At 31.3% G+C, this 18,113-nt stretch overlaps 1 protein-coding gene and 1 long non-coding RNA gene across 3 annotated transcripts in view; one reads left to right on the top strand and one right to left on the bottom strand.

The window, feature by feature from the left end:
* The window catches only part of LOC118204955 (uncharacterized), a 41,297-nt gene that overhangs the window by 12,382 nt on the left and 10,802 nt on the right, over nucleotides 1–18,113 (top strand). Inside the window, exon 4 of the long non-coding RNA XR_015039787.1 lies at nucleotides 14,720–14,872. This is a non-coding gene — a long non-coding RNA (uncharacterized LOC118204955). The remainder of the gene's footprint in view (nucleotides 1–14,719; nucleotides 14,873–18,113) is intronic.
* Nucleotides 5,071–18,113, bottom strand: part of LOC118204954 (ran-specific GTPase-activating protein-like) — a 43,771-nt gene continuing 30,728 nt past the window's right edge. For both annotated transcript variants that reach the window (XM_085811782.1, XM_085811783.1), the window contains 3 exons: nucleotides 11,385–11,513; nucleotides 9,556–9,642; nucleotides 5,071–7,350 (listed from right to left, as the gene is read on the bottom strand). In XM_085811782.1, coding sequence (XP_085667908.1) covers nucleotides 7,163–7,350; nucleotides 9,556–9,642; nucleotides 11,385–11,513 — 404 coding nt within the window. In that variant the 3' untranslated portion in view covers nucleotides 5,071–7,162. The remainder of the gene's footprint in view (nucleotides 7,351–9,555; nucleotides 9,643–11,384; nucleotides 11,514–18,113) is intronic.

The raw sequence follows: 18,113 nt of genomic DNA, 5'->3' as shown, positions 1-18,113 counted from the left end.
CGAAAATCGTCTTTTGTACGAGGTCGGATACCTTAAGAAGGTGTTGGCAGCAGGTTTCAAAATTGTACCAATGCCCTAGCGAAGACTAGGATTTTACCGCAAAATCTTTTAAACTTTTTTTTTTTTTTCATTTTAATAAATGCCTTATTTTTAATTTAGCAGTAAAATAAAAAAATAGTAATCAGTCATGCAGGCTAACGTTTAATAACGTCTATGGAACCCTTCTTTCTTTACATAGACGTTCCTACATTAGAACAGAGTACATGAAGGCTATTCTAGACTCCATGGTACCGTATATTAGGATTAAACCGATTTTGTTGTATACGAGAATGGGAAGGTATTTTAGTTCAATATGCACTTCACATGCGAGTCTTAGGATTCTCGAGGTTACTGGAAACCGAAATTGCTGGAAACTTGCTTTTCTAAAAGACAATCTGATTGGAGCTGCGAAAATTGGCTCTACTGCAGCTGCCCAAATGACGCTCATCCGACACATAATTCGCCAACAAAGTGATCGCTTCCAAAGTTGGCGCAAAACTTGCTTTTTTTGGGATCGCCGTTTGACATTCCCCGACTTTTCCAGATTTTGACCAAAATATTTAAATTCTCTGACTTTCTTGGTCAATTTTCGAACTCCTTTACTTTTTCCGGTTTTCCAGGTAGCGTGGCAACCCTGTTTACAATAAAAACCTAGGTGAAATATATCCATGTGCCACCAGTTTGAGACTACTGCATTATAAAACCTATTCAACTATACAGACTCGCCATCAACAACTAATGAGATGAAAAACATTCACTATATTTCGTAGTTGACAAAAGATGGTAATAACATAAATGCAACTTAAGATGATTGAATTAAATTAGAAATATAGCTTCTCCTAAGACATTTTGATGACTTAATTGCATCATGGTGACATCTGAAACCTTTATTTCCCTACGGGACTTTAAAGTCCTATCAATAAAATTGCTCAATTATGCCTCAAAGGGAATTTGAAGCCCCAGTTTTATATTTAAAGAAAAGCAGCGAAAAACTTATAATTTAATGAGAGATGTTTCTTATGCATAAAGGAATATAATAAAAAAGTTATACTCTTTTTCAAAAAGTAAAATAATTTGGGACATAAAGGGTTAAATCCTCCCTTTGAGATATAAAAAGGTAAATAAAAATGAAAAATTAAATGTTCTCCAAAATAAAATTATGTCCGTTAGTTCGAATGGAATGATAATGCCATTTACTTTTTTAATGAAAAATAGCTGGGATATATTTATTAATATACTTTTTAAAAACACTACAACATTCTGATGATCTATGCTGTGCAGCAGTCGCGTTTTTTTTTTTTTTTTTTTTTTTTTTTTATGTAATTACATAGTATCTTAAAATTTGAGCATGTTAAAAGAATAGGCAGCCATTTCTTCAAACACCACAGAAAGGAAACACAATATAAAGTCCAAAATCTGGACGTCAATTATCCAGAATGATCTAAAATCCGGACCTCAAAGGCACAGTTCTAAATATATCACCAATTGCTGATTAAAAATTGCAGAATTGTTTTCAATTCAGTACTTGATGAAACTGTAAAAGCAAATTTACAGACGATTCCCATTCATTTAAAAAAGAATACACATTTGATTTTTCCTTCCATAATAAAACATGTGGAGATTTTCACTTAAAATTCCGATTCTTAATTTCACTTAGGTACTAAAATAAAATACCTCATTATGAAAAAACAATCATGTAAGCATAAATTTGTGAGATTAATAATTTCGCTCTATAGCTGAGTATCTACTTGGCACACATCTCAAACCATTTCCATTCCATTTTCCGCCGTTCTCAAACCGAAACATTCACCTATTTTATATCCCTGACGCCGAACTGGCGAGTCATTATTTATGATATTTTGCTTTCATAACCGCATGTTTATCAATACATGACAGCTTCAGTAGTAACTCATGCTGTGATGTCTAAACTTTTTTTTATATTAGTAATTGAATAACAAGAGTATGGCAACCTTTTATGCTAACATTACGCTTGGCGATGATTATAGATTTTTAAATGATCTAAGATGTACTGTACTAAACTAATACAATTCAGGCTTAATTCAGTACACAATAGGAGCAAGACAAAATTGAAAAAAAAAAAAAAAAAAAAGAGTATGGCAACCTTCTATACTAATATTACGCTTGGCGATGATTATAGATTTTTAAATGATCTAAGATGTACTGTACTAAACTAATACAATTCAGTACACAATAGGAGCAAGACAAAATTTAGCGAAACAACTTGGCTTTCATCGGCAATCTTGTGATACACAGCCAATAAAGTTTAACGGATGCTTTTAGGCTAGACTAAAATTATCTTTACCGATTTCTAAGGCATTTCAACTAATGTAGCAGACTGCGCTGTTCCCTGATCTTCTAATTTGATCCAGCTTATTTTTTGCAAGCTGTTATTATTACGGCAATTTTATAAAAAATAAGCTTGAGCTTTCTATTATGCCAAAATAGTTTCCAATTCTGGAGTTGCCAAAGGACCTACAAAGTGAAACCATGTTTCGATGTCCATTAAACCAAAAAGTGAAATTGCTGCAAAAAACGGATAAAGGCATATTCGTCTCAAAATTATGCGAGGAATATGGCATTGGAAAGTCCACTGTATATTGTAAATGACACAAGAAAAAGGAACTTTTTGTGGAAGCATCTTAAACAACTTACATTGAAAGAAATGCTTAATAAAGTAAACAAATAAATATTAAGCTTTTTTTGTAAATTTTGACACCCTTTATATCATAATTGTTCTTTATTTCATAAATTACAATTTCATATTTTTAATTGTACAATTTCTGCATGCCATCTTACCAGATTTAAATTGATGATCTACTATCCGGAAAAATCCCAAATCTGAAATCGCCGAAGTCCCGATTTCGGACTTTGTAGTGTACAGTTGTTACTACTGTTAATTTTAAACATCTACAGAATTGTGAGAGTCTTGATGAAAAATTTCTGTCCCTAAGAACAGACTGCTATTTGCACAGCAGGCAAGGAAACAGGAGTAAAAAAAAATCTAGTATAGAAATACCAGGTCTAAATATATCACCAATTTCTGATTAAAAATTGCAGAATTGTTTTCAATTCAGTATTTGATGAAACTGTAAAGGCAAATTTACAGACAATTCACATTCATTTAAAAAAGAATACAGGTGTATTCGGAAGTAAATTCTCTGTTTGCATTCACAGATAAGCTCAATATTCTATGTTTAATCACCCTATATGTTTGGGATAAGCTTTCAGAATACAAAGCCAGTAAGAAAGAATAATCAATCAGCTATTTTGCACAAAATAAAACAGAAAATGCACAAACATAAAAAAAAGAGTACAGTCAAATACCGAAAATCCGCGTTGCCTCTCAAAATATAAACATATAGTTTATAGGTTCCGGAAACCGCAACATCGAGTACAAAATATTGAAGAAAAAATACTTACCGAATAATGACATCATAATTACCGAATAATAATGAGTCATAACGGAAATACCAAATTATTGACATAATATTAAATTTTTTTTCCACTCTAATCTGCATCGAGCTAAGGAAGCAGACGATTCACTCTTCAAGTTAACGATTCACATTGTTGTATTTTCTTTGTTATTTCACGAGGTTATTTAGTGCTGCCTTTTTTTTATCCGGATATTTTGTGGATAAATTAAGAATATTTTAAATTTCAGCCCTTTTTAATATAATTACAGATAAGAAACGCACTCATGATTTTACTGCTTGCATCGTTGAAAAACGTAAACACGTTGCATTGATGGTAATGCAAAAAGTGCAAAAGATGGAGAGAGGTTCATTTTATAGCAGAATCATATGGAATTGCAATACGATTGTGTATGACATACAGAAAAATAAAGAAAAGCTGTTGAACAGAAACAGTGATTCTAACACCGAAATCTTTACATGAGGCGATATTGGCAAACCTCGATGCTGTGTATATATAATACAATGAATAATATAATCAATTTATATATGTAATAATAATTTAACGCATATAATAAGTTATTGCAATAATGTATATAATAATTTAATTAACTGTATCTAATACGCCTTATTTATTTTGCACTTTTAGTCTGAATGCTATGATTTATCTTTTCTGTCCTGAAATCCGCACAACCTTTTTTTTCTGTACAAAAATTTTTTATGTTAACAGGTACTGAAGATTATACTGATGGTGGTGGTGGGGGGAATCTACTATCAGAATAATGGCTTTGGAAAAAGGAAAAACTAAAACCAAAAATTAAATGGAGACTTTTGCCATAAAAGTGGAAAACTTGCATCAGTTAGGTAGAATTAACAGATGCCCAATCGATGATTATTAATTTTCTGCTAGCATTTTCAAAATTATGACAACTTTACATAAGCATTTACTTATTTCCATACAAATTTTTTTCACCAATGGATAGTTTGCTAGTTTTCAAACATTTCAAAAAAATTAAGCCAGTTCTACCTTACATGAGTAAATCATTAGAGGTGTGTCAACTGGCACAGTTTTGATAGCTTGGCTGAAACTTAAATTGGGTGAAATGTGACCAACATGTTGATCGTGGCAAGCACCACTGGAATTTAATTCATAAGACAAGGAACTAAGGGATTGGTTTACTTTTTTTCTTAAAAACTTATCATCAACATTTTTTATCACATTTACTTCTCCTTTAATACTTAATGATCAATTTTCTTAAAATTACATTTTAATGATACTAAATAAATACAGATAAATTAAAAACAGGAGGATCGTATGAAAAATTAAGAGTGTGAATTTTATTGCTCAGTCAACTAAAATGAAAGATAAATAATTTTTTGACACTCTTTAAGATGGATTAAATGAAGAACATTACCCCCCTTCTGAAGTCTTCAAAGTTCTTCATCACACATCAGTATCTATTTTTAAAAATGAGTACATGACTGTCACTTGATTCTTGTGAATGTTTGCTCAGGTTTCTACATATTCAAAAACTCTTGTCTAAAGTTTTATAAATTTTACATACATTTAGTAAAACATTTCAAAAGTCATTAAACTTAATAGGCGTTCATGTGAAACATTTATTTAAAAATGTGATACATATCATAACAATACAAAGTTGAACACAAAATATTTTACAAAACATATTTTACATAATTTTTTCTTTAAATGTTATTAAAACATGAAATAGATTTTAAAATTCATTTGGCATATTTAAACATATTCCTGTTCATAACATGCCTTATTATAATTCATATATCACTTAACCCTCTGAGCGGCACAGGATTTTGGATCTGCTCATGAAGACCTGTATTGAAATCTTAATATCTACATTTGTATAGTTACATATTTTAGTCCGTTTTCAAAAATATTCATTAAGATATTTACACTATTAAAGAAAGTAAGCAAACAAAATATTTTAAATTATCAACTAATATACGGCCAGAGATAAAATGTCATGAACTGATTAAATGTGGTCTTGCCAATCAAGAGGCTAATCAACAAAACCTGTAATTTATTTTATACATTTTAGATATAAATAAAAGATATACACTATATTTAATTGCAACTATGTAATGGTTAAATTAATGTATACTTTATTCTGCAGTATGAAAACATTTGGTCCCAGATTCTCCTGAGGCCCACCAGCAGCCAAGCGGTAGTCACTGAACACTGGTTGTTTGGTCCAAATTTCACAAACAAGCTAATTGTATGGATGTTTCCGTGGTTTTCCCTTGTGTAATGTGTATGTCAGCCAGGTTCCCTTAGAAAGTCCTCTACAGAATTCTTCCATGAACACATCCCTCCCCTTAGGTTATTTAGGTATTTGGTTATGGCAAAGCACTCCCTCAAGTGCTTTACCATAACCAAATATATTGAACTCAGATTCTTCTGAAAGAACTTTCCTCCATTTGTGAAATAAATAAAAGAGGTATAATATATTCAGCAGCAGCAATGTGATGATTGAACTTTAATACATATGTTACTCCATGCAATTATTTTTATTATTATGTATTTCATGCTCTCAATTTCTCAGAACCACTGCTTCACAAAGATTCACTAGATAAGATGAAGTCCAATCCAGTCCTTCCTAATGCTTTTAAATTTCTATTTTTATCTTAATTTTTGAATGTAATTAATATTTTTACCAATAGATGGCACTACTCTCTCGTTTTGCTTTACTGTAGAGTATAAATACGACTGTTACACCCACTGCTTTCCAGTCTTGCCAGCTTACCCATGAAATCTATCGAGATCTTGACTTAAATCTATGCCAAACTCAAGGTTGTTGTGTTACTAATTTTATGTTTCACTTGCTGCATTTTCTCTTGCTTTCAATTAATATTTGGTCCCAAATTCTAATTAAAGGGATTATCCATGGAAATTCTTCACATTTTATTTACACCTGTGTACATGGTATAAAATATATAATCAAAAATGGACATACATCTAAAATTCAATGTAACTGAGAAATACTTAGTCTTTGTTGTACGAAAACAATTTTTTAATTATGCTTTATTTTCTGATAATTCAAAAATTGTAAGAGATTTTTAAAACAATATTTTATTGATGATGAAAATTTACAGCAAAATGATCACATTTATTAATTCACAAATTCATTAAATTAGGCATTTTTAAGTCATAAATAATAAGCTTCTCATCTGATAATGAAGGTACAATTATTTTACACAAGTTCTAATAAATGCAAGATGCAATACATAGAAGATAAAGAAATTTGCTTACTTAAGGCTATGAAAACGAAGACAGGAACAAACAGCATAACAGAAAGCACTGCATACCTGAACCACTCAAAAAGGGCGATAACAGAGGCACACAAAATTTATTTTTCAATTATTGATGCAAAGCAGTTTAAAACCAGATTTAATAATGTTGTAATGGATAAATAAAGGCGAGTCTTCAGCAATATAAACTGTTGAATATACATATACATACTTCTACAAATGAAGTATGGCCAATATCATTAAGTTAAAAAAATATGTAGTTCTAATCTTTGATAGGCAAACTGCCTTCAAAATAAATGGACAATACAGAATTGAAAAATTATTAGGAAAAATTCTTGCTTCTTATTAGAAAAATTCTTACATTGCAGCAATGTTCTACTTAAAAACACAGTTAAGTTGAACATTCAACATTATTTTGAATCACTTTCATTACTTTCATTCTTCGATAATTTACTTTCTTCTGTATTCTCGTGTTTTTCCTCTACGGTGAGATTCAAAAGTTTGTCAGATACTTCCTTAGCATCATCTTTATCAGCGCCTGTCTGAACTTCTGGCTTGTCTTCATCACTTTCTTCTCCAGAATCACTTTCTTCTTTTGCTAAAGATTTTAAAATATAGATTATGAGTAAAAATAAATTGATTCTGGAAAACAATAGTTTTTTAACTACTGGATTTTTTACAGCATAAACTGAAAAGCTATAAATTAAAGGATTACTTAAAAATACAGTAACTTTATCAGCAACTATTCTTAAAATTTACCCTTTAAAAATAATAAAAATATTTAAAACATTCAACACATAAAAAACAATACAATGAAAAATGTTTGCAACAAAATATTTCCCATGAAAATTATATCCTCATAAAAAGTGGTAAATCAAAAGTAATATTTGCATCAGGGATAAATATATAATTATTATGAGTCATTTCTTAGGTTATATATAGTATATCTGAGTTATTGAGGTTAAATATAGCATATAAATATATATTTCGTCATTACGCATTTAGATTGATAATACATCAGTGATAACTCAGTCACTTCCAACATTATGGTTACACAGGATAAACTAATTTTGATTTTTGAGGGGACTACATTTTTCAAGAGAACAAAGTCATCGTTTACAGAATGTATAGCAAAAACTGTCATATTTTTAAAAAAGGATTTTGCTACTCAAAATATATGTATTTATTTACACATTCATTCTTACTTCTTAGACTAGAAAAGCATATCTGCAAACTTTGACTACTAACTAAGCTAAGTGAAAAACTAAGTTTTTTTTTCCCCATTACACTACAACGTAATTTCCAAAGAACTCCAAATTGACTTAAATTTGCTATACAATGAATGATTCAAGTTACTGAGGTATATAAATATGATTCCGATGTAAAATACATCAGTATTCAATCACATGTTCCAAATTTTACATTCTTTAACTAACTTCACTCTGTAATTTTCTTACACATTTATACTGAGAAATTCCTGAATACAGAAAGGAAAGCTTTTATTTATTCAAGTATACTTTTAAATATGATAAAAATAATACTGATAAATAAGGCACACACTACTGTGAAGAATTATTTAAAAATGTACCATCCATAGATATAAAACAAAATTAAATATAAATATTAAGTGATTAAACACTATAAATGTCTACAGTAAATTATATGCCAATTCAGATTAAATTCATTTTGATAAGAAAACATTATGCTGAAAATCACTAGGGGCTGAATCTGAGCACTTTTTACATTAATTCAATTTGTTACTGGGAAACATTTTCCTAACTAAATGCTAAAAAATAAAAACAAGTAAATTTGATAATCTACAGGAAGATGTGATGAAAAACCAGGAGAGCTGGCAGCGCAGCTGTTAAACATTTCTAACATGTGGCTGAAATTTACCATCACTGACCTAAACCGTTAATAATAAGAAAAACCTTCCAAAATTACTTTTTGAAGGTATTATAAAGGTACTAAAAATTACTTTTCGAAGGTATTATAGCATTATAGTTAAAGATTAAATATAAAAGATCTTAAAAATTTATTACAAATATTATCCATACCAATTAAGCAATTTATAAACTATTTTTAGCTCAAAATTCCAGATTTCTATCATAGAATGATATTTAATTTAGACACATTCACATTTGTTTCTGAAGAGTAAGAGGCAACAATGAAACAGTACATTTTAAACAAATTTATGAAAAGTGACAAATATTACTCATTATTGATAACAAACCTTTCAGGAGAGATAGAGTACACCTAGACGATGGAAAAACACAAGGAAGGACACGGACAGGGTGAGAATAATGTTTATTATGCTTAGTGCAACAGAAAATAAATAATAAGAACAAAAACAGATGATCCTCATCAAAGGTGGTGTTCAAAATCACAACCTGGAGCATAATGCAGCAACCGTGCATCAAGCATCTTCTGCACGCGATGCAGATCTTTCATGCGCTGGAGATACGAGGCCTACATCACAGTCCAGAGCAATAATTTAAAACACCTTCTTTAATAACGATCACTGTCTATTTTTCTTCTTATTTGCTGGTTCCTGCTTTACTTAACACAATAAAGCATGTTTTGTTGCACTGCTTGTGTCCTTCCTTTTTTGTGTTTTGTGTCATTACTACTGTGCCAAGAAACCGTTTCCAACCATGCACTGCCACGATATTCCATCGTCTAGATGTATCTCTTCTAAAAGTTTACAACTTATGTGCTGGTTATACAAACTATTAAGTTGACAGAGATAATGATTCATTTGAACAATTTATTACTTCAAACTGATAATTAAGCAAATACTTACTAGAAGAATCAATTGCTTGTTTATCATTTAAAAATTTTGCAGAAATATCTTTAGCTTGATTGAAAGCCTCTTTGAATTTCTGAGCATCTATAAGTAAGATAAGCACGTCAGAAACATTTAAGAAACAAAACTTTTGAAAAGAGAATTTATGATTATCAAGAATATTTTGACAAAAATTAAATGCAATGATCACCTATAATTCAGTGTAATGTCTCTTTTAACTACTGAAATAAAACAAGCAATAAATACCCTCTGTTTGAAGTTCAGACATTTAAATTCTTGAATCAAATCTTGCATTAAAAGTAAAAGGTACATTTAGGGATTCACATCAAATGATAACAGTATTGGTCATTTAAAACCACACTTGTTTCAAAGTACACCACCTAATTTTCAGATTTTTAAATCTTAAAAGTTTTGTAGAAAATAAAACATATTAATAACAATTTGCTCTAAGAAACAATTCTAACACTGCTTATCATGTACCTGCACTCTTTTTAGTGAAAATACGTATTTAGCAATTTTAGAATGTATGCAATTCAAGGGAAAATAAAGGGGAAAAAACATTCATAGAGAAAATGCCCCAGTCAATTATTTGCCAATTCTTAGGAAAATCAGTTACGTTCATATACCAAATTGCAAGCCATATTTTCCTGAAGAAATTATTTTCTGGCCAAGTTCATGTAACAATTAGTAATAATAAGATGCTTCAGTTTCTTCAAACATTTTTAAAAAATGTCACACTAACAGGTACCATAAAAAATGAAATGTAATAAAATTACAACTAGATTAGTGTTGAACTAAGAACATACCGATACATCTGGATTAAAAATTAAAAGATTTTTTAAAAATTTACAATCGCCCTCTCCCTTTTATGTACCATTGCAGATAGGCTGATCTTTCAATGACATATGCAGTACAAAGTCTGAAATCCGGACCTCAAAACCATCTTGCTTTAATTCTTTACGCATGCACATTTGATTCCCCCCTCTGCACATAATAAAACATCTGCCGAGTCCTGATTCTTAATTCTTAATTTCACTTTGACACTAAATAAAATACCTTGTTACTGAAAAACAATCATTTTAGTATAAATTTGTACGATCTGTAATTTGGCTCCATTGCTGCATATCTGCTTAGGCACACATCTGAAACCGAAACATTCCACAAAGACACATCCCTGATCTGATGCCAACCTGGTGAATCATTATTTATTATACTTTCCTTTCATCACCGCACATTTATCAAAACATGACAACTTGAGTAATGACCCATGTAGCGATGCCTAAACATTTTTTTTATGTTAGTAAGTAAATAATAAAGCAGTATGGTAACCTTTTATGTTGATGTTACGCTTGACGATGATTAAAGATATAACTTAAATGCGTTAAAAAATGCTGACGAGGAAAAATTTACCCCAAATTTCTTTCCATATGCTAAAAATAGATTTTGTTAATGATACTCATAGACCCAAAGATTACATTTTGGGCTATTTGAATTAAGAATAACTGATTTGTTATTCACATACACCCAGAACCAGCACCAGGGCTTGTATGGTTGCACCAAGGCACAGAATTTAGAACCCACAGAGACTGCATCATGCGGTAAGATATCTAGCACTGGCCCTCAATAAGGCTTAAGTATATGTGGGAATTTATTTATTTAGAACTCTGATAAGCCTTAAGCCTTTAAAAGCTTTTTTAAATTACAATAATAAATAGTACATTAATTTCACTATAAAAACATCTTTTAAGATAAAATCCATCAAAAAAACTTTTCATTTTACATCACATGAATTTAAAATCTCAGAAAGCAAATTTTCAAAAACTTACTTTCAGCATTTGCAAATTTTATAGCTAGTAATTCTGGTTTTGGTTCTTCATCAGCAAAATCAGCCATCGTACTCCAAACCCAAGCTCTGTCACTACTACTGTTAGGCTTAAGTTCCATATATGGTTGTACTGAAACAATTTAATGTAAATAAATACAATTATAAAAGAAATCTATCACAGATTCACAAAGCAAAGTATTATTCCATTCAGAAAATATAAAATAATGATGTAGTTAAAGTAAAATACAGTCATCTCTTGATCAAAAGTTGCTTATCTTTTGATTAAAAGTAAAAAAATCAAGTTTGTTTAATGCGGAAAAATGGAATAATTACTACAGTCAAAAGTCGTTAATCCGGACTCGTCGGGACTTCGGCGATTCCGGATTATAGATCATCAGTTTAAATCTCGTAAGATGGCATGCAGAAATTCTAAAATTAAAAATATGAAACCGTAATTTATGAAATAAAGAACAATTATGATCTAAAGGGTATCAAAATTTGCAGAAAGAAAAAGCTTAATATTTATTTGTTTACTTTATTAAACATTTCTTTCAATGTAAGTTGTTTAAGTTTTGCTTCGTTTCATGTGATAATACTTTCTCTTTAATTCTATTAAACAGACATAATTTCTTGTTCAGTTACAAAGTTCCGCTGTTCAAGTCCTATAATTGCTGTGTCGAGAACACCGACTAATTTGTCAATCGAAATTTTTTCGTTTTCATTAACCTCTGTCACTTTTCTTCGCTATCGGAAGCGAATTATAATGACGAGGAACTTGTTTTAAATCATATCAAAGACGGAGCATATGGAGATGAAATACTACATTTGGTAAGGAATTATAAGCCAAATAAAATAAAAACATCTGCGCTGAAGATATGGATAGTGCTGACAGATCAACTTCCAATTCATTACGCGCCCGCCGCGGCATTCCCCCCGCCGAGCAGCGTGAAATTGATAAACAGATTTCGGATCTCAAAACATATTTTCGCTTTAGATCCTTTACATGTTAACAAATATATATAGGAAATTCTATTTGATATAATCGAAAGTTTAAGCTTACTTTTATAAAATTGCTCTTACAGTCTGCAAAAAATAATAAGCCGGATCCAATTCGAAAATTAAGGAACAACGCAATCATCAACATTAACTGAAATAGATAATTAGATAATTTTAGCTTATACGTCCATTATACATAAAACGCGCACGCGAAAACATATTCTGCACTTGCGCACACTCATATGCGCAGTCGTAAAAGGTCTTACGCGCACGCGTAAACGCCTATGCGCATGTGTCAACGCGGCGCATGCGCAGAAAGTTTTTAGTTTTGAGGTCCGGATTATAGATTATTCCAAATTATGGGTGTCCGAATTAACGACTTTTGTTTAATGCGGAAAAATGGAATAAGTACTACTACATAACACCCAAATAAAGCAAAATTTTCATTGGAAATATAAAAAGGAGAAGAAAATATGGAAGATGACAGCAGTGATCATCCACTATTGCACATAATATGGAATGCATAAATACTGTTAAATCACCAGCTTAAAATAAATTTCTACATCATAAAAATAAATTAAGTGCACATAAAATTATCATTAAAATAAATTAAGCCATTAATATTTGGTTTCCCTTAATTCCTACAGAAATACAAGAACAATTCATGCAACGGGAAAAAAAAAAAAATCTTTAATTTTGAATGTTGATGTAATTTACACAGTGAGACGTATATATTTTCTAAATCAAACTGCTTAAAAATACAGCAAAATTTGTCAATATTTTTCGGTTAATTATAACATGGGTTATTCCACTTCAGTGTTTTTTTTTTTTTTTTTCCTTTTCTTAACTGCTTTCGTGCCAACTGTGATTTCAAATTAAATACGGACACTGCCCTCTCAGAAGATTATCTCGGGAATCTTCTACAAAATATTTCAGACAGACACACTAAAAACTGCATTCAAGTAAATTAGAAGTTTTCACAGATGGCCTGTCTGTTTCATCAGCTAGAGCCAGAGCTAAAGGCTCGATCAATTTAGCTATGTTAACTTCTCTCCCCCCCCCACATAACTGATGTTATCATATTGAAACAAAAAGAAGAAAAAAAAAAACTTTCCCCCTTTTTTGATAGTTGGTAGATATTTTAAAAAGTAAGAATTATGAAGAACTTGTCAAGTTTCTGTAGGACAAAATTTTAAATGGGAGATTAGCTAAAGAGAATTTAAACTCAAAAAGTTGAATATAGAAGCAGAAAACAGAAGTTTAAAAAATGATTGTGAGGTTATAAATTTAATCAAAAGAAACATTCAGTCAGAAATGAAAAATTTAATGCACAAGTAAAGGAAGCAATGCTGACAGATTTTATATATTTAGTACATATTTAGTCTATTTGAACAACAAGCATAACATATTAAACTGCCAGAGGAACATTAGATACATCAATTGTTAAAACTGCTGTCAATGAAATTAATCGGTTACTTGAATAAAAAATCTGAAGAAGACATGAATAGTTATAAATTTTTAATTTAAACAAAAATTTGTTCAGCATGAAAACGTACCGTAGAGTTCATGGAAAGTTACTGTTCTGAACTAATTACTTTGAAGAGTTGATATTAGGATTAGATGATAACCAGGTCATATGCCATGACCCTGGTAAAAGACCTTTTGTCATTATGCACATTGATTATTTGGGTCGTGTTCAAGAGGTAATCAGGAAGTGATTGATGACTTGAAAAGGTTTATGAAAATTTTTGCTGTTAAAAATACAAATGCCAAGTACCTTAAAATCCGTAACAAATTTTGTTAAAGGTTTTGAGCTACTGAAATAAGTAAAATAAGTGATAGAGGATCTTGTTTTACTTCTCTTCAATTTAAGCAATATTGTGCAGATATAGGAATTCATCACACCCCAAGTTCTTATGAAACACGCCAATTCTATGATGTGATTCCAAAATAAAAGAAAAAAAAATCTTGACAACAACTTAAGTAACATTTTAAATAAACCACCATTTGAAATGTTACATGGATATTCGTACAGCTTTAATAGCATCCTTAGGAAGTTAGCAGACAGAGGCAGACTCATGAAATAACCTAGTAGAAATCCAAGAACAAGCACTAAGAAGAATACAAACACAAATGAGAAAGATTTGAAAGAAAGATGTTGTCCAGTAATATAACAGTAAGTAGCAAAAAGCTACAGGGCAATCTACCAAAATGCAGCCAAAACATCATTTTCATCATCATTGGCTGCATTTTGGTAGAACAAGTGTAACAGAAGTGTTACTCAGTGATATTTATAAAGTAATGCAACTAGAAACACATAAGCTATTTCACTATCTACAGCTCATGTGAATCGACTAAAACAACCATGGAGGTGCAAGTTCTGATGATGACGACAACCAGGATACAGAAAAATTACCAAGACAGATTCCTTGACAAAATCCTCTGAATATCTGAAGCCAAGGACTAATGATGGTTAGTTATACAATGGCCAAGGTAAGAACTTCTTTTTTTAATACCTGCATACACTTGATAAATGAAAAACTCATGGACCCTTTGGGGCATTCAAGAACTTTAAGACACTTATCGCACATTTTAATTAATATTCAAAATGTATAATGATATTTCATTGTGATTATTTTAGGACTGATAGTATGTCAATATTTCAAACTGATTAATATAGTTACAATTCATAGAAAAACTGTATTATTGGATTATTTATTATAAGTGCATTTAAGCAATTCATGTGTATTCAAATGCATTCATTATTGTATCAATTTAAGCATAATGCACATTTTTAGTGCATCAATAACACAAATACTATAAGTTCATGTAAACTTAATGTGTATGTTTACAGCTAAATAGGGTAAATTATCAGTTTAATGCAGAGATATAAGGTTTACTGGAAAATTCTGTCCATTTGGGAAGTGAAAGAAAATACTACATTTTTCATACCTTTAATAATATTCATTGTTACTTTATAACCTCTTGCAAGGATAACAATAATTTGTAAATACAAATTTTGAAAAATGTCTTTTCCTTAGATGTGAAGAATTCAAGCAGTTGCTTGGGTGACATCTGCTTCAGTTTTGAATTTGTTTTCCTTCAAAAATTTTCCAAGAGAAACAAGTGATAATCGGAGGGTGAGATGCATGGTAAATGTAGCACGATTTTCCACCCTAGATCTGCGAATTTCTGATGAGTCACAAAGCAGCATGTGGTGTGGCATTATCATGATGCAAAATGATTTCCTTCCTATTGAATATCACAGACTTCTTTTCTTCAACTGCTTTGTTTAAACAGCCCATTTGCTGATAATATCTCTATATTGAGCTTTTAACTCATGAAGCACTCTTTTGGAACACTTACAGACAAAATCCTAGTTTCCAGATATGGTCCGAAATGGTTTACTGAGCTGAATCAAACTTTTCTGTTATCTCCGATGTTGTCAAAAAAGGATCTTTCTGTAGGATGTTCTTTATAATACCATCATCAATCAAAGATGGCCAGCCAAAGCCTGGCTTATATTATGTTGGCATTGAAGTTACCATCATCGATCAAAGATGGCCACCTAAAGCCTGGCTTATATTATGTTGGCATTAAAGTTGAAATCATCGGCTTCAAATTTTTCAAATGATTTCCTGCAGATTCTGTTTGAAACTGCATCTCCACAAAAAACTCTGACTAAATTTCAACACACTTCTTCCATATTGTAATTTAAACAAAATATACAGTCATAAATGAACTTTATTGACAGCTATGCTTACACTAGCCTCTCACTTTATAATGACATAAGACACTTTTGTTTTTAGTTAATTTACAAGAGCAGATGTTTTCATCTAATGCAGTGATATAGAGAGAGAGAGCAATACAGGTATCAAATGAACACCTGCACGAGTGGTGAAACTTGAAATAGCATTATCCATAGAATTTTCTGGTAGAACTTATGTTTAATAATGAGAAAATCAACACATACTTGCAACAATTGAGATAACAGTTATCTCAGAATAGCCATGTGTTATAGCAGTGGTTCTCAACCTTTTTTGGCTCATGCATCCTTTTCATCACTGCAAAATGATTATTTCCCCCTTTCTAAAATATATATACATTGATTTAAATTTGGATTATTTTTATGGGTTTTATGAATTAAGCAAGAAAAAGCTTAGAAAATGTTGATAAATAAAAAACTTGTAGTTTTTTTAAATTCATAAATTAAAAATATTAAATTTGTATTAATATCATTTAAAAAATATTTAAAATATTAATTTTAAATTGTATGAACACAGCTAATATTCTAAACAAATTGAAAGTACAATAATAAAATTGTGCAGTATCAGTAGTAGGTTAGTAGCATCAAAATTTTGAACCTAATATCTACAAGGTGTTTCTGAACTCTATCAAAAAATTCAGAGGGATGATAACAGATATGAAGATGACAAAAAATTACCATAGAACGTAGGGTCACAAACTACAATTAATGGGTGAAAATCACAAAAATAGATGTTGAGAGGACATTCAGCCTGTAACAGTGGCCAAACAAATGCGAAGATTAGGAGCACCATGGTCGAGAAGAAAAAAAACATTTTTATAATTTCCAATTCCTGTGAAGGAAAAAAAAAGCAGCAGTTCAGAATAAGAAACCTTCTCGCATGCACATTTCCTATGCATATGCGGAAAATAAAAGCAGTGAGCAAGTATTCATTAGTGAGTGATGTAAAAGTTGCGGGTGTTAAAACTTCACGTCCGATAACACAACCAAGGAATCTGCAGACATGCATCTCATTTATGGCTGAGCAGGTAGCTTTGGATGCCTAGCACAGAGGATGTACCACGAACAATGTCCGAGGAAGCGCTGTCCACACCATACCACCATCACAAACACTGATCAGTAGCTGTAGATGGTATTTCTCGTTCTGGGGCCACCTGAAATTGGCTGTTTATCGGATGCCTGTGGTTATACTTGAGGACATGACAGCATGAATCATTTTTGCTTCAGCAGACATCACCTGCACACCGAATATGTTTGAAAGTGTCCAGCAATCTTGTCTGTTGGAGTCAGCTGTGCAATGACTTTCACAGCTGTTACTTTAACAATTCCTATAAAACTGTCTTGTCGTCTACATGCTTCACATATTACGTTAGCATTTTGTTTCATAAGCCTTTCTTATTTATATGTCATTTGTGAATGGTCCCTTGAAAGATATAAATGGTGCTGAGGGTTTAAGAAAATTAAATGGTACTTCAAGCAGTATTCTACATAGTTACACTACCCGAGATTGAAAATGCAAAACCTAGAAGGAGTGACCAGGAAGTGATGAAATTCAGCAAACAAACAGCAACAAACAATAAGTGATATTTATTTTGAAATGAAATTAATAATACGAGTGAGAACAGAGTCGGTTCAATAGGCTGTATGACCACCTTGGACGCGATACATGAACATCTTTCCTGAACACGTCTAGGTACAGAGTCAATGAGACTACAGACGGTGTCCTGATGAATGGCTGTCCTTTCCCTGTAAACCATTTGCCACAGTTCTTCTGAACACTGCAATGGCAGGGCTTGCAAATAAGGTCCAAGCACATCCCAAATGAGTTTGACTGCTGAGAGATCAGAAGAATATGGTAGCCAAGGAAGCATCTGTATATCTTGCAGAGCAAGCTAGCTGATGCCAGCAGTGTGTGGTCAGGCATTATTCTGCCGATAAAGGATACTGAGCACTCCCTGAAAGTAGAGG

Source organism: Stegodyphus dumicola, chromosome 2, assembly GCF_044657685.1.
Source record: "Stegodyphus dumicola isolate Sdum_Otavi_A_Nest chromosome 2, ASM4465768v1".
Lineage (NCBI taxonomy): Eukaryota > Metazoa > Arthropoda > Arachnida > Araneae > Eresidae > Stegodyphus > Stegodyphus dumicola.
This window is presented reverse-complemented; position numbering and strand designations above follow the sequence as displayed.